Genomic DNA, 17,905 nt, shown 5'->3' with positions numbered 1-17,905 from the left:
CCTGGTCATCCCTACTGCCTCTGATCTGGCAGACTCACTAAACACAAATGCTTTGTTTGTGAATTTAGTCAGTGTTGAACTGTGCCCCTGGCTATCCGTAATTTAAAAAACAATAAGAAAATTGTGTCTGGTTTGCTTAATATAAGACATTTGAAATGATTTAGACTTTTACTTTTGATACTTAAGTATATTTAAAACCAAATACTTTTACTCAATTAGTATTTTACTGGGTGATTTTTTTTTTTTTAAGGTATTTTTTACTTTTACTCAAGTATAAAAATTGGACACTTTTCCCACCACTGCCAATCTCGTGCTGCCAGACAACATCAACCACTTTATCCCCCTGATCCTAAACTTTGCTAACTCTTGTTCAACTGCTCTTTGATTACATTGGTTTAATGAAATATTTACATTAGCTTGAAGTGTGTTTTTTTTTTTAATCCAAAAGTTGACAGATGACACTGAGTTAGAAGTTTCAAAGGGTAACTTAAAGCATAAAGCCACATTTTCCAGTAGTTTTTGTTTTTGGCTTCAAGTAAAATACAATTACACACACCAATCCCTGTCCTAATTTCAGCAATGTGCACTGATGTGGTATATCTGGAATTTTATTTGTAGTAAATCTCGCTCGTGTGCCCCTGGTCTGGAAATTCTGTCATATTAAAAAATATATATATATATATATATATATATATATATATATATATGCGCCTCTGAACCTGCAGGTAGATACAGAAGAAAATATTGGCTCAACACTCACCAGCCAATCGGTGTTGGCAACTCGGTAGCATTGGAAATGACACCCTTCAAGTACTGAGCAAGTCCAAATTAATTAAATTCCCTTGTGAATGTTGCTTCGATGGATACTAAATATGACTGGTTGTGATCAACAGCACGAATGTAGTAGTGGAAATGTAATGACTTACAGCAGCAGTATGTTTTATGATCCAGCAGATGGCAGTAATCCACCTTCAATAACTGAGTAGCCCAAAGGAGAAGGGGCAGAGAGCAGAGTGCACAAGGTTTAGGCTTGAGATCCAACGTCGATAAATTCACACAAATGTGCCTATAATCCTAATCAAGCAGCTTGAGTGCCATTACTTGGGGTTGAAGTCATTAAACCCACACCCACATTTCAGAAACGTTTTACCTGCTGTGCTCACTATACTCTCAACCTAAAGTGCAACACATCCTCCTGTTTCGTAAAAATAAATATGAACACAGAGCAGTTTACAAGGTACATGTAAAATATAACACCAGCAATTGGATGACCTTCCCTTAAATATAAATCAACACCCAAAAAACAAACACTAATGATCTGGAGAAAAAGTGACTGCCAAATAGGAGAGAGATGTCCATTTTGAAACCTGCGTTGGAAACACTTATGAAATACACTGAGTGTACAAACCATTAAGAACACCTGCTCATTCCATGACAGACTGAGCAAGGGGAAACCTATAATCCCTTATTGATATCACTTGTTAAATCCACTTCAAATCAGTTTAGATGAAGAGACTGGTTAAAGGAGGATTTTTAAGCCATGAGACCATTGAGACATGTATTATGTATGGGTGCCATTCAGAGGGTGATTGGGCAAGACAAAATATGTAAGTACCTTTGAACGGGTTATGGTAGTAGGTGCCAGGCGCATCGGTTTGAATGTCAAGAACTGCAATGTTTTGTACACTCAGCGTATGTATTAGACATAACAGATAAGGGCAATGCACCATCCTACACATATCTACTATGAGTGATATCAATGTTGTGAGAATGCATCTTGATATGGCCTATAGTGGTGACACTGTACTATCCCAAAAAATATCAAATATACCACATTGGTACACATTATTGAAATTGGGACAGGAATTTGTGTTTTTACTTTGTTTAAAACTACTGTAAAATGGGCTTTATGCTTCAAGCTACCCTTTGAAACATCTATCGCCATTTCAGCTAAAAAAAACACAATCGAAGCAAATGTAAACATTTAATTATAGATTTAATCAAAAAGCAGTTGAACAAGAGTTAGCAAAGTTTAGATGGACAGGGAACATGTTGATGTTGTCTGGCAGTGTGGGAATAGCAAAGCAATTTCCCCTAATGTATCCTGGAGACAGAGAGAGCATGTGGCAGTGGAGGGATCCATCAAATTATGTGAAAGGGACACAGCATTCTAACACACAGGTAACAAGTAAACTGCCTGATATGTACACCAATTAAGAGACTATCTGAAAGTGTCTAGGAGTCATCCATATATAATACCACACAACATGAGAAAAAGAGACACCTTGAGAGCATCATGCCAAACAGGAAGTGTAAAGAAGGTGCTTTCCTTGAAAGATGGGTAAAGGAAGCATTCTGATATGTTCTGTCCAGTTGTCCCTCAAACAGGCCTGTAGGTGCGATCAACCAGCCTACATACCATCTGAGTGAGTGAACTGCGAGGGTGGCAAAGCGAGAGATCAATAATCACTGTTGAGCATTTAATTTAAAACTAGTGTAATACTGTTCTCGAGTCAGATTGTCTCAGCACGGTTAGAGAAATATGCAAACTTTGAGTTTCTGGATAGGGCTGAGTGACTGGACTGTGTGAATGGTCCTATGAATGAGCGAGAGGGAGAGTGTGGGGGAATCAGTAATCAAGTAATATCAGACTGAATCCATATCATTGATCATCAGTCCCCCTAAAAGGTGGTAGGTATATATTCAGAAAAGTAAGCCAATTGTTCTAGCAATTAATTTAGTACCCACACACACATCCCTTTTCTACATCTGCCTTTCAGTAAGCAGGAAATGATGTTTGTGAATTATACCCACACCAATAAAAAGGCGTATATTGTAGCAGGTTGAGGGACTAACTTCCACTAGTTACTTCTAGCTAGCATGACTATAGCCAGTAGCTAGGTAGGGCTGGCCAGCCAGCCTGCTAGTTAGTCAGTAGGTAGTGCAAGCCAACGTTTTTCAGCTGTTGTTGAGTTCATTCTATTGGGATGCTAACTACATTATCTTAACTAATATTACTATTTTTATCGTCCTGTCACACAAATGTCTAATCGCTTTGCTGAGCTGCCGACACTGCAGCTCAACCCAGACCGTAAACAAACACCTACCATGTCAGTAAATATTCTATTAGGGGGTGTGTACTTCCAGGTTTGAACAAAATGAAAAATGGGATACATTTGGAATGTATTTGTTTTCTGTTAATCGATGCCCCATTTGGACACCATAAATAAGAAAACGAGTTGATATCCGATTTTCATTCGTAAAATTCTGCAACCAAACAATACATGAGCAATATAAACTCTTAAGTAATCAATTGTTTAATAATTTGCACCTCTGTTGCTTTTACATGATTGATTATCCATTGTAAATGTTCAAGATGCCAACTGAACACTAATTTAAGTCTGCTAATTTAAGTCTGGGGGGATGCCTCACAAGTCCTCAATGTCAACAGTGAAGAGGCAACTCTGGGATGCTGGCCTTCTAGGCAGAGTTGCAAAGAAAAAGCCATATCTCAGACTGGCTAACAAAAATAAAAGATTAAGATGAGCAAAAGAACAGACACTGGAGAGAGGAATGGGCTAGCGGAGTCGACTTGTGAGGCGTCTGTTGTTCAATCTACACACTCTCTAATGTACTTGTCCTCTTGGTCAGTTGTGCACCGGGGCCTCCCACTCTTTCCATTCTGGTTAGAGCCAGTTTGCACTGTTCTGTGAAGGGAGTAGTACACAGCGTTGTACAAGATCTTCAGTTTCTTGCCAATTTCTCACATGGAATAGAGTTTCAGAAGAAAGAGATTTGTTTCTAGCCATTGAGCCTGTAATCGAACCCACAAATGCTGATGCTCCAGATACTTAACTAATCTAAAGGCCAGTTTTATTGCTTCTTTAATCAGGACAACTGTAACGGTTTTCTTGGTGAGAAGGAGAGTCGGACCAAAATGCAGCGTGTAGATTGCGATCCATGTTTTAATGAACAAACGTAAAACACGAATCAATGCAAACACTACAAAATAAAGAATGTGATGAACGTAACGAAAACCTAAAACAGCCTATCTGGTGAAAAAACACATAGACAGGAACAATCACCCACAAACACACAGTGAACCCCAGGCTACCTAAATATGGTTCCCAATCAGAGACAATGATGAACACCTGCCTCTGACTGAGAACCATATCAGGCTGAACATAGAAATAGACAAACAAGACATGAAACATAGAATGCCCACTCAGATCACACCCTGACCAATCAAAACATAGAAAATACAAAGTAAACTATGGTCAGGGCGTGACAGTACCCCCCCCCCAAGGTGCGGACTCCGGCCGCAAAACCTGAACCTATAGGGGAGGGTCTGGGTGGGCATCTGTCCGCGGTGGCGGCTCTGGCGCTGGACGTGGACCCCACTCCATGACAGTTTTAATCCCCCTCCTAAACGTCCCTAAATAGGTTACCCACCACAATGATAACATGGGACAGAGGGACAGCTCGGGACAGAGGTAACTCGGGACAGATGGGTAGCTCAGCCCTGAGAGGAAGCTCAGCACTGAGAAGAAGCTCAGCACTGAGAAGAAGCTCAGCACTGAGAAGAAGCTCAGCACTGAGAAGAAGCTCAGCACTGAGAAGAAGCTCAGGCAGGTGGTTAGATCCGGCAGATCCTGGCTGGCTGGCGGTTCTGGAAGATCCTGGCTGACTGGCGGATCCGGAAGATCCTGGCTGACTGGCGGATCTGGGAGAATCTGGACGACTGGCAGATCTGGAAGAGTCTGGACGACTGGCAGATCTGGAAGAGACTGGTCGACACAGACTGGCTGCTCTGGCTGCTCCATGCTGACTGACAGCTCTGGCTGCTCCATGCTGGCAGACTGCTCTGGCTGCTCCATGATGACTGGTAGCTCTGGCTGCTCCATGCTGACTGGCTGCTCCATGCTGACTGGCAGCTCTGGCTGCTCCATGCTGACTGGCTGCTCCATGCTGACTGGCAGCTCTGGCCGCTCCATGCTGACTGGCTGCTCTGGCTGCTCCATGCTGACTGGCTGCTCCATGCTGACTGGCTGCTCCATGCTGACTGGCGGCCCTGGCTGCTCCATGCTGACTGGCGGCCCTGGCTGCTCCATGCTGACTGGCGGCCCTGGCTGCTCCATGCTGACTGGCAGCTCTGGCGGCTCCATGCTGACTGGCAGCTCTGGCGGCTCCTTGCAGACTGGCAGCTCTGGCGGCTCCTTGCAGACTGGCAGCTTTGGCGGCATCCTGCAGACTGGCAGCTCTGGCGGCATCCTGCAGACTGGCAGCTCCATGCAGACTGGCAGCTCCTTGCAGACTGGCAGCTCCTTGCTAACTGGCAGCTCTATGCTAACTGGCAGCTCTATGCTAACTGGCAGCTCTATGCTAACTGGCAGCTCTATGCTAACTGGCAGTTCTGAACAGGCGGGAGACTCCGGCAGCGCTGTAGAGAAGGCAGGCTCTAACAGCGCTAAACAGGCGGGAGACTCCGACAGCGCTGAAGAGAAGGGAGGCTCCGACAGCGCTGGACAGGCGAGGCGCACTATAGGCCTGATGCGTGGTGCTGGCACTGGTGGTACTGGGCCGAGGACACGCACAGGAAGCCTAGTGCGGGGAGCTGCTACCGGAGGGCTGGGGTGTGGAGGTGGTACTGGAAAAACCGGACCGTGCAGGCGCACTGGAGCTCTTGAGCACCGAGCCAGCCCAACCTTACCTGGTTGAATGCTCACGGTCGCCCTGCCAGTGCGGCGAGGTGGAATAGCCCGCACTGGACTATGCAGGCGAACCGGAGACACCGAGCGCAAGGCTGGTGCCATGTAAACCGGCCCAAGGAGACGCACTGGGGACCAGCTGCGTAGAGCCGGCTTCATGGCATTAGGCTCGACGCTCAATCTAGCCCGGCAGACACGCGGAGCTGGAATATACCGCACCGGGCTATGCACCCGCACTGGAGACACCGTGCGCACCACTGCATAACACGGTGCCTGTCCGGTCTCTCTAGCCCCCCGGTAAGCACAGGGAGTCTGCCCAGGTCTCCTACCTGGCGTAGCCATACTCCCTGTTAGCCCCCCCCCAATAAATTTTTGGGGCTGCTTCTCAGGCTTCCATCCGCTACGTCGTGCTGCCTCCTCATATCTGCGCCTCTCCGCTTTCGCCGCCTCCAGTTCTTCTTTGGGGCGGCGATATTCTCCTGGCTGAGCCCAGGGTCCTCTTCCTTCTAATTCGTCCTCCCATGTCCATACCTCCTCTTTGGGCTGCTCCTTTGGGCGGCTACACTCCCCTGGTTTAGCCCAGGGTCCTCTCCCGTCGAGGATTTCCTCCCATGTCCAGAAATCCTTATTGCGCATCTCCTCGCGCTGCTCCTGCCTGTTGACACGCAGCTTGGTCCTTTTGTGGTGGGTGATTCTGTAACGGTTTTCTTGGTGAGAAGGAGAGTCGGACCAAAATGCAGCGTGTAGATTGCGATCCATGTTTTAATGAACAAACGTAAAACACGAATCAATGCAAACACTACAAAATAAAGAATGTGATGAACGTAACGAAAACCTAAAACAGCCTATCTGGTGAAAAAACACATAGACAGGAACAATCACCCACAAACACACAGTGAACCCCAGGCTACCTAAATATGGTTCCCAATCAGAGACAATGATGAACACCTGCCTCTGACTGAGAACCATATCAGGCTGAACATAGAAATAGACAAACAAGACATGAAACATAGAATGCCCACTCAGATCACACCCTGACCAATCAAAACATAGAAAATACAAAGTAAACTATGGTCAGGGCGTGACAACAACAGTTTTCAGCTGTGCTAACATTCGCAAAAGGGTTTTCTAATGATCAATTATCCTTTTAAAACGCTAAACTTGGATTAGCTAACACAACGTGCCATTGGAACACAGGAGTGATGGTTGCTGATAATTGGCCTTTGTACGCCTATGTAGAAATCCCATTAAAAATGTCCAACTAGTATAGTAATTTACAACATTAACAATGTCTACACTGTATTTCTGATCAATTTGATGTTATTTTAAAAGGACAAAAAATGTGTTTTTCTTTCAAAAACAAGGACATTTCTAAGTGACCCCCCCCCAATCTACCAATGGGTGACTTTCTTTGCGAGGTACTGGAAAATCTCCCTGGTCTTTGCGGTTGAATCTGTTTGAAATTCACTGCTCGACTGAGGGACCTTACAGATAATTGTATGTGTGGGGTACAGAGATGAGGTGAAAAATCATGTGATTCACCTGAGGAAGACATCAACTTGATGTTGAAACGTCCGTCAACTGTTCGCAACCTGTACAATGGATTAAAGTCAACAAAAATAAATCACTACCTTTTTTTTGTCAAGCGCTCCAACTCCTTTTTAACTTGAAGTTGTCCTTCTGGATGTTTTTCTTGGTAAGCCATTCTCATGTTACACACTATTATTGCACATAGAGTGAGTCCATGCAATTTATTATGCAACACATTTTTACTCCTTTTACTCCTCATAGTTATTGACTCAAGACATTTCAGTTTTTCATTTGTAATTCATTTGTAAAAATTTCTACAAACATAATTGCACTTTGACATTGTGGGGTAGTGTGTGTAGGCCAGTTACAGCCTTAATTTAAAATGGATTCAATTAAGGTTGTAACACAATGTGTGAATACTTTCTGAAGGCACTGAATCCTTTAAAAAAAATGTTGTACCTTTATTTAACTAGGCAAGTCAGTTAAGAACTAATTCTTATTCACAATGATGGCCTACCCCGGGGGAAAACCCGGATGATGCTGGGCCAATTGTGCTCCGCCTTTTGGGACTCCCAATCACAGCCAGATGTGATTCAGCCTGGATTTGAACCAGGGACTGTAGTGTCACCTCTTGCACAGAGATGCAGTGCCTTAGACCGCTACGCCGCTTGGTAGCCTCATCATTAAAGCCTTTTTTAATCCACATTTAACACTAAATAATAAGTGATATTTCAGGTGGACAGAAAAGGCATCGGACAGTAGAAATGACCCGTATAATACATTTACATAAAATGTTATACAATTTTACCCAGTCAACTAAACCTTCTCAGAGCCACAACCGATGGTATTAACTCATTCCCTCTTATACACCCATCCCCGCCTCCCCTCTGCCAGGCCTGCCACCCTCCAGGACTACAAGGCTGCTGAGTGGGGTTGGCGATGCCCTGGGCTACCGCAACCAGCTGTGGGAGTATAACGATTCAGAGCCAGCCATTCACCAGGTGGGCAATCTGGAAATGACCCAGGAGGATGGGAGCCTGGATCCCAACTGCATTGCACTATTTTACTTTATCGTGAAGTGAAACAGTATGGATTCAGGTTATATGTCTATGGCATTCAGTACTACTCCCATTCATATGACTGGTTCCAACTTGAACCTCAGGACCTATAGACACCAGGCACTAGTATACATCTGAAAGGATTGGATAATGTTTAAGTAGTAAGGGGTATAATGTGTAACCACCTAGCTAGCCTTTTAAAGAGAAAGGTTGAGCCATTATCATACCACTGCTAATATGCCTACCAATCCAATCTTTCAGTTCTACATGAAGTACCAAGGTGTTAGAGCAAAGGGTTGATTTTAGAATTGGGCAACACTCACATCTTTGTTTCCTCAGGAGTTGCAAGAGCTTGGTGGGCTGAAGAACATCACAGCACAGCTTCCTGATTGGCCGGTCAGTGATGACACAGTCTTGCACCTGGCCACTGCAGAAGCGCTCGCCACCGGTGAGGCCAAAATCAAAATGGTTTGCTCATTGTTTACAGATGTCTACTTACCTAAGGGTGTTGTGTTTCGATGGGTTGCCTCTGTGAATAGGTTTGGTTTGACTCACTCGCAGGAAAGGAAGGGGAGGAGCTTCTGCAGGATGTGGCTGCTCGTTATGTCGAGGGCATGAAAGACATGGAAGGAAGGAAACCAGGGCCATCAAGCATCTTAGGCAACACATAATATTTTGTCCAAACAACATTTAGATATATTTGTATTTTTTAAATCTAGTAAATCTCCTCTGATATGTGTACAGCGCATTCAGACCCCTTCCCTTTTTCCACATTTTGTTACATTCTATATTTTTTCTCTCATCAATCTACACACAATACCCCATAATAACAAAGTGAAAACAGGTTTTTAGAGACATTTTTGCAAATGTATTAAAAATAAAACACAGAAACACCTTATTTACATAACTATTCAGACCCTTTGCTATGAGACTCGAAATTGAGCTCAGGGAAGTACAGAGATCCTTGATGAAAACCTGCTACCGGAACGCAGAACCGGAAGGTTCACCTTCCAACAGAACAACAACCCTAAGCACACAGCCAATGCAGGAATGGCTTCGGGACAAGCCTCTGAATTTCCTTGAGTGGTCTAGCCATAGCCCAGACTTGAACCTGATCAAACATTTCTGGAGAGACCTGAAAATACAGTGCCTTGCGAAAGTATTCGGCCCCCTTGAACTTTGCGACCTTTTGCCACATTTCAGGCTTCAAACATAAAGATATAAAACTGTATTTTTTTGTGAAGAATCAACAACAAGTGGGACACAATCATGAAGTGGAACGACATTTATTGGATATTTCAAACTTTTTTAACAAATCAAAAACTGAAAAATTGGGCGTGCAAAATTATTCAGCCCCCTTAAGTTAATACTTTGTAGCGCCACCTTTTGCTGCGATTACAGCTGTAAGTCGCTTGGGGTATGTCTCTATCAGTTTTGCACATCGAGAGACTGACATTTTTTCCCATTCCTCCTTGCAAAACAGCTCGAGCTCAGTGAGGTTGGATGGAGAGCATTTGTGAACAGCAGTTTTCAGTTCTTTCCACAGATTCTCGATTGGATTCAGGTCTGGACTTTGACTTGGCCATTCTAACACCTGGATATGTTTATTTTTGAACCATTCCATTGTAGATTTTGCTTTATGTTTTGGATCATTGTCTTGTTGGAAGACAAATCTCCGTCCCAGTCTCAGGTCTTTTGCAGACTCCATCAGGTTTTCTTCCAGAATGGTCCTGTATTTGGCTCCATCCATCTTCCCATCAATTTTAACCATCTTCCCTGTCCCTGCTGAAGAAAAGCAGGCCCAAACCATGATGCTGCCACCACCATGTTTGACAGTGGGGATGGTGTGTTCAGCTGTGTTGCTTTTACGCCAAACATAAAGTTTTGCATTGTTGCCAAAAAGTTCAATTTTGGTTTCATCTGACCAGAGCACCTTCTTCCACATGTTTGGTGTGTCTCCCAGGTGGCTTGTGGCAAACTTTAAACTACACTTTTATGGATATCTTTAAGAAATGGCTTTCTTCTTGCCACTCTTCCATAAAGGCCAGATTTGTGCAATATACGACTGATTGTTGTCCTATGGACAGAGTCTCCCACCTCAGCTGTAGATCTCTGCAGTTCATCCAGAGTGATCATGGGCCTCTTGGCTGCATCTCTGATCAGTCTTCTCCTTGTATGAGCTGAAAGTTTAGAGGGACGGCCAGGTCTTGGTAGATTTGCAGTGGTCTGATACTCCTTCCATTTCAATATTATCGCTTGCACAGTGCTCCTTGGGATGTTTAAAGCTTGGGAAATCTTTTTGTATCCAAATCCGGCTTTAAACTTCTTCACAACAGTATCTCGGACCTGCCTGGTGAGTTCCTTGTTCTTCATGATGCTCTCTGCGCTTTTAACAGACCTCTGAGACTATCACAGTGCAGGTGCATTTATACGGAGACTTGATTACACACAGGTGGATTGTATTTATCATCATTAGTCATTTAGGTCAACATTGGATCATTCAGAGATCCTCACTGAACTTCTGGAGAGAGTTTTCTGCACTGAAAGTAAAGGGGCTGTAATTTTGCACGCCCAATTTTTCAGTTTTTGATTTGTTAAAAAAGTTTGAGATATCCAATAAATGTCGTTCCACTTCATGATTGTGTCCCACTTGTTGTTGATTCTTCACAAAAAAATACAGTTTTATATCTTTATGTTTGAAGCCTGAAATGTGGCAAAAGGTCGTAAAGTTCAAGGGGGCCGAATACTTTCGCAAGGCACTGTAGCTGTGCAGCGACGTTCCCCATCCAATCGGACAGAGCTTGAGGGGATCTGCAGAGAAGAATGGGCAAAACTCCCCAATTGCAGGTGTGCCAAGCTTGTAGTGTCATACCCAAGAAAGACGGCTATAATTGCTGCCAAAGGTGCTTCAACAAAGTACTGAGTAAAGGGTCTGAATACTTATGTAAATGTAATATTTCAGTTTTTAATTTTTTATCCATTTCTTTAAAAAAAACTTTGTTGCTTTGTCATTATTGTCACCATTGCATCTCCCACCTGTAGCACACGCTCCAGCAGGTATATCCCTCTAGTCACCCCCAAAACCAATTCTTTCTTTGGCCGCCTCTCCTTCCAGTTCTCTGCTGCCAATGACTGGAACGAACTACAAAAATCTCTGAAACTGGAAACACTTATCTCCCTCACTAGCTTTAAGCACCAACTGTCAGAGCAGCTCACAGATTACTGCACCTGTACATAGCCCATCTATAATTTAGCCCAAACAACTACCTCTTTCCCTACTGTATTTTATTTATTTATTTATTTTGCTCCTTTGCACCCCATTATTTTTATTTCTACTTTGCACATTCTCCCATTGCAAATCTACCATTCCAGTGTTTTACTTGCTATATTGTATTTACTTTGCCACCATGGCCTTTTTGCCTTTACCTCCCTTATCTCACCTCATTTGCTCACATCGTATATAGACTTGTCTATACTGTATTATTGACTGTGTTTGTTTTACTCCATGTGTAACTCTGTGTCGTTGTATGTGTCGAACTGCTTTGCTTTATCTTGGCCAGGTCGCAATTGTAAATGAGAACTTGTTCTCAACTTGCCTACCTGGTTAAATAAAGGTGAAATAAAAAAATTATGGGGTATTGTGTGTAGATTGAGGTGGGGAAAAACACTGATCCATTTTAGAATAAGGTGGAAAAAGTAGAGAGGACTGAATACTTTCCAAATGCACTGTATCAAAATGTTTTTCTTTTGTTCCTACATTTATTTTTTGTACTGTGACAAACACTCTAGACCTCATTTGCACTCTCTTGTACCCTTACGAGTGTCCCAGTTGAGGCCGGGAACTGAAGGGGGCTTCAGAGTGCCCTTACAGCCCTGATGGCACCGGATGTGGGGCAGCCATGAGGTCTATGTGCATCGGACTGTGTGTGTGTGTGAGAGAGAGAGAATATACACTGAACAAAAATATGAATACAACGTGCAACAATTTCAAATACGTATTTTACTGAGTGCCAGTTCATAGAAGGAAATCAGTCAATTGAAAAATTCATTAGGCCATAAGCTAATGAAGAGTAGGAGTGCTGCTTTAGGATCAGTTTTGCCTTTTAGATAATAATGAATGAGATTATATGGACAGAACCCAGATCAGCACTCCTACTGTGACGCTTTAGGAATATGGGCCAAGGTAATATTACAGTTGCACCACTGAACTTTTTTTACATATAAGAGACGGTACTTAGTCATCCATCATCTGGTAGATGTAAATGGACTCTTACCAACATGGCAGAAAATACACATGGAGCATTCCAGATGGGTGGAAGGGATTGGGTCACAATGTAGTCAAACATGCACCTACCATGTTCAGATCCACCACCACTTATCTCCCTTTCTAGGTACCCGTGTCCAGAGCAGCTGTCCACTCTGGTGGCCATTGCTGTGGAAACAGGAAGGATGACCCACCCTCACCCGACCGTTTTCCTCGGTGCTGTGGTGTCGGCGCTCTTCACCTCATACGCCGTCCAGTGCCGAACAATCACGACCTGGGGGCTGGGCCTGGTCAAGGAGGCCTGTCCAATCGCCAAGATCTTTTGTTTAATTTCAGGGCTTTGCTGTCAGGGAGACAGAGAGACTGGGGATACTTCACTGAGAAGTGGGAGTGGTAAGAATAAACAATAACATCAATGATAACATGAAAATCAATAGGGGGCGGGTGTGTTTTGGTTGAGCTGCCATATCATTTTAAGTTTGTTATTTGCTAAGACACTTTTTTCATGTCAAGGTCAATAACATTGGATGACATTTATACAGTATAATACACAATCAAATGACTGGCAACATTCCATTTCAATAATGTGGATGGATACAGATCTTAGCTTATGATTTCAAACCATAACCCTCAGCAAGTCGAGGCAGCTGGCTGAAAGGTGGAATTAATTACATGCTGATGTACAGTAAATAAGGAATGAAAAAACAAAATCAATGTAAAAGCATTCAAGTCTGCTCTGGAGTGACGTTTCCCCAGAGGTATCTAGGATCAGCTTCCCCTCCCCCAATTCTAACCCTAACCATTAGTGGGTAAAATAAAAAAAACGAACCAAGATTATTATCTAGGGGCAACTTCCTCACACACCTCCATCCCCTTCTATGACCCCCTTCCCCTCCATAGGTACCTGGAGCTGAGAGGTATTCTCCGAGAGGACGGGCCCCGTGCTTTGGCCGGCGTCCTGTGGGCCGGCGGAGAGAGACGAGGTCTATAAGAGCTTCAGCCTGAAGGGCTGGGCGGGCCGCAGTGGCCACGACGCTCCAATGATCGCCCTGGATGCCCTGCTTGGGGCAGGGGTCAGACTGGGAGGAGCTGATGAGCCGTGGGGGCTTCCATGGAGGTCAGTTCACAGTGCAGTGTTTTGCCTTAGAGAATGCTAGAGGCTTCTAGTGGCCAAAAGGCCTTATTAGCATAGGCAGCACCATTGAGGGCTTCCACCATTTTAATGTAGTTAACTGGGTGGGACTTCCAACTTCATTGGCTGATCCCTCCTGGTGACCCTGTTGGAGTCCTGTCCAACTAGGTCATCAGCCAATCGAAGAAAATTGACTACTTCAAAATGGAGATTGCCTCAATGGCATGCTGTCACAGACAATGTGATCCGCCGGGAATGTGACACTTGTGTGTTTGTCACAATTTCTTGGTAGTGAGTGACTTGATGGCCATCTTAGAAAGGACAATATTGGCAACACTGTCTGAATATAGGAAATACATAAACTATATGCTTAAATTAAAGGTTTGTGTGGTCTATTGGGCCACTTTTTTTTATACTCGCATTCCATACATTGTTTACTTCACAGGACTTTCTGTAGAGATTGTATTAAATTATAAGTCAGACATTACTCTTCTCTAGATAAAACAATTAAGATCAAATGTATTTCTAAAGCTATTTTTACATTAGCATAATGTCACAAAGTGCTTATACAGAAACTCAGCCTAAAACCCCAAACAGCAAGCAATGCAGATGTAGAAGCACGGTGGCTAGGAAAAACTCCCTAGAAAGGCTCTGAGGGGTCGCCAGTCCTCTTCTGGCTGGGCCGGGTGGAGATAAGAGTACATGGCCATTAAGGCCAGATCGTTCTTCAAGATGTTCAAATGTTCATAGATGACCAGTAGGGTCAAATAATAATCAGTGGTTGTAACAGGTCAGCACATCAGGAGTTAATGTCAGTTGGCTTTTCATAGATGAGCTAGATCAGCTGCACAACCAGGTGGACTGGGGACAGCCAGGAGTCATCTCAGGCCAGGTAGTCCTGAGGCATGGTCCTAGGGCTCAGGTCCACACAGAGAATAGATTTTGCAAGATAGATACTGGAGGCTGAGACGTGGGGACACTGTGACCCTGTCTGACGAAACCCCCAGACAGGGCCAACCAGGCAGGCTATAACCCCATCCACTTTACAAAAGCGCAGCCCCCGCACCACTAGAGGGATCTCAACAGACCAGTAACGTACTACCATGAGACAAGGCTGAGTATAGCCCATGAAGATCTCCTCCAAGACAAGACAGGAAGATCACATCAAGTAGAGTATAACAAAACGTGTAGATATGTACGGCAGGACCAAATCGGAGAGATGGGTAAGGCCAAGTCCATGTAATGCTTTGTAGGTTAGCAGTAAAACCTTGAAATCAGCCCTAGCCTTAACAGGAATCCAGTGTAGATGGGCTAGCACTGGAGTAATATAATGAAATGGTTTGGTTCTAGTCAAGATTCTAGCAGCTGTATTTAGCAATAATTGAAGATTATTTAGTGCCTTATCTGGGTAGCCAGAGAGTAGAGCATTGCAGTAGTCTAATCTAGAAGTGTCAAAAGCATGGATTAGCTTTTCTGCATCATTTTTGGACAAAACGTTTTTGATTTTTGCAATGTTACGAAGATGGGAAAAAGCTGCCCTTGAAATATTCTTGATATGTTCGTCAAAAGAGAGATCAGGGTCCAGAGTAACACCAAGGTCCTTCAGTTTTATTTGAGACTGTACCAACCATCAAGACCGTCAGCTCAAACAGCAGATCTCTTTGTTTCTTCAACAATGCAAAACGTTATGTTTGGCGTAAAAGCAACACACCATCCCCACTGTCAAACATGGTGGTGGCAGCATCATGGTTTGGGCCTACTTTTCTTCAGCAGGGACAGGGAAGATGGTTAAAATTGATGGGAAGATGGATGGAGCCAAATACAGGACCATTCTGGAAGAAAACCTGATGGAGTCTGCAAAAGACCTGAGACTGGGACGGAGATTTGTCTTCCAACAAGACAATGATCCAAAACATAAAGCAAAATCTACAATGGAATGGTTCAAAAATAAACATATCCAGGTGTTAGAATGGCCAAGTCAAAGTCCAGACCTGAATCCAATCGAGAATCTGTGGAAAGAACTGAAAACTGCTGTTCACAAATACTCTCCATCCAACCTCACTGAGCTCGAGCTGTTTTGCAAGGAGGAATGGGAAAAAATGTCAGTCTCTCGATGTGCAAAACTGATAGAGACATACCCCAAGCGACTTACAGCTGTAATCGCAGCAAAAGGTGGCGCTACAAAGTATTAACTTAAGGGGGCTGAATAATTTTGCACGCCCAATTTTTCAGTTTTTGATTTGTTAAAAAAGTTTGAAATATCCAATAAATGTCGTTCCACTTCATGATTGTGTCCCACTTGTTGTTGATTCTTCACAAAAAAATACAGTTTTATATCTTTATGTTTGAAGCCTGAAATGTGGCAAAAGGTCGCAAAGTTCAAGGGGGCCGAATACTTTTGCAAGGCACTGTAAATGTACAGCTGTGTGTCATCCGCATAGCAGTGAAAGTTAGCATTGTGTTTCCGAATGACTGCTGGGGGCTGCTCCATGGCACGGAGGGCGTCCTGCCCGGCAACTACACCCACCTGGAGTACAGGGAGCGGCTGGAAAAGCTCTACGCCCTGTCACACACAGGAGCTGACAAGTACGATCCATAAAGCACTGAGGGGGAGATGAAGAGAGAAAATGTGTGAGAGAATCTGTGAGAGAATGAGAATACTGTTTTACTGTCTTAACCACATGGATTGGCGCTGTACTCGGTCTTGCCCAAAAGTAACTACGCTTGGTAGGAAGTCAATTGATCCTGTGTGGCGCTGTCACAGTGTAACAGAAAAACTGTCATGTCAACGTAGATGCCTGGAGGGAATGGTTCCGTCCCACTGACAAAGAGCAGGGCTGCATCCCAAATAGAACTCTATTTCCTATGGGCTCTGTTCAAAAGTAGGGCATTATATAGGGAATAGTGTTCCATTTGGGACACACAAAGTCTACACCCAAGTACAATGAGGAGGAGGATTCAGTCATACAAGAGGCTTCCCCCTATTGAGCATTGACAATACATGATAAATTAAGGGAGTACAGTGCATTCGGAAAGTATTCAGACACCCTTGACTCTTTCCACATTTTGTTACGTTACAACCTTATTCTGAAATGTATTATTTTCCTCATTAATCTACACACAATACCCCATAATGACAAAGCGAACAGATTTTTAGAAATGTTTGCAACAACAAAAAAAAAACATGACCTTTTTCTGACCCTTTACTATGAGACTCAAAATTGAGCTCAGGTGCATCCTGTTGTTTTCATTGATCATCCTTGAGATGTTTCTACAACTTGATTGGAGTCCACCTGTGGTAAATTTAATAGATTGGTGTGTTCCTTTCCCAATTATGTCCAATCTATATAAGGTCCCACAGTTGACAGTGCAAATCAGAGCAAAAACCAAGCCATGAGGTCGAAGGAATTATCCGTAGAGCTCCGAGACAAGATTGTGTCGAAAAATGTCTGTAGCATCGAAGATCCTGAAGAACACAGTGGCCTCCATCATTCTTAAATGGAAGAAATTTGAAACCACCAAGACCTGGTCACTGACAGAGCTCCAGAGTTCCTCTGTGGGGAGAGGAGTACCTTCCAGAAGGAAAACTCTCCCCATCCAACCTGACAGGCCTTGAGAGGATCTGCAGAGAAAAATGGGGGAAAACTCCCCAAATACAGGTGTGCCATGCTTGTAGTGTCATCCCAGAAGACGTGAGGCTGTAATCGCTACCAACGGTGCTTCAACAAAGTACAGAGTAAAGTGTCTGAATACTTATTTAAATGTGATGTTTGTTTATTTTTAATACATTTGCAAACATTTCTAAAAACCTGTTTTTGCTTTATCATTATTGGGTATTGTGTGTAGAATGAGGAAATAAAACTATTTAAATCCATTTTAGAATAATGCTGGAACGTAATAAAAAATGTGAAAAGTGAAGGGGTCTGAACACTTTCAGAACGCACTGTATTTACAATACCTGTTGCTAGATAAGTGGCTAAATTAGGGCTGGGAATTGCCAGGGACCTCACTAAACGATATTACCACGATACTTCGATCTCTATGTATTGCGATTTGATGTTCCAAACATATTGCTCACTATATATGTCTGCTGCAGAGGGACAAGAGAGCCACGAGAAAGCACATTTTGTAGATAAGTACATGTTGGCTCGCCATTTAAAAAGAAGACGGAGAAAAAGCTATGATGAGAAATACAGCCGACTAGCACTCGCTA

At 43.6% G+C, this 17,905-nt stretch overlaps 1 protein-coding gene across 1 annotated transcript in view; it reads left to right on the top strand.

The window, feature by feature from the left end:
• Positions 1-16,291, top strand: part of LOC110492864 (ADP-ribosylhydrolase ARH1) — a 32,822-nt gene extending 16,531 nt beyond the window's left edge. Inside the window, 14 exon segments of the mRNA XM_090201589.1 lie at positions 8,133-8,156; positions 8,158-8,239; positions 8,636-8,744; positions 8,858-8,956; positions 12,115-12,158; positions 12,160-12,218; positions 12,524-12,526; positions 12,688-12,877; positions 12,879-12,916; positions 12,918-12,953; positions 13,461-13,482; positions 13,484-13,630; positions 13,632-13,693; positions 16,147-16,291. Coding sequence (XP_090057715.1) covers positions 8,133-8,156; positions 8,158-8,239; positions 8,636-8,744; positions 8,858-8,956; positions 12,115-12,158; positions 12,160-12,218; positions 12,524-12,526; positions 12,688-12,877; positions 12,879-12,916; positions 12,918-12,953; positions 13,461-13,482; positions 13,484-13,630; positions 13,632-13,693; positions 16,147-16,291 — 1,060 coding nt within the window.
• The last annotated feature ends 1,614 nt before the right edge of the window (positions 16,292-17,905 follow it).

The sequence above is a fragment of the Oncorhynchus mykiss genome, chromosome 16 (assembly GCF_057628025.1).
Source record: "Oncorhynchus mykiss isolate SJ-2025 chromosome 16, ASM5762802v1, whole genome shotgun sequence".
In the NCBI taxonomy this organism is placed as follows: domain Eukaryota; kingdom Metazoa; phylum Chordata; class Actinopteri; order Salmoniformes; family Salmonidae; genus Oncorhynchus; species Oncorhynchus mykiss.
Note: the sequence above shows the minus strand (reverse complement) of the source record. Positions and strands in the feature narration are given on the sequence as shown.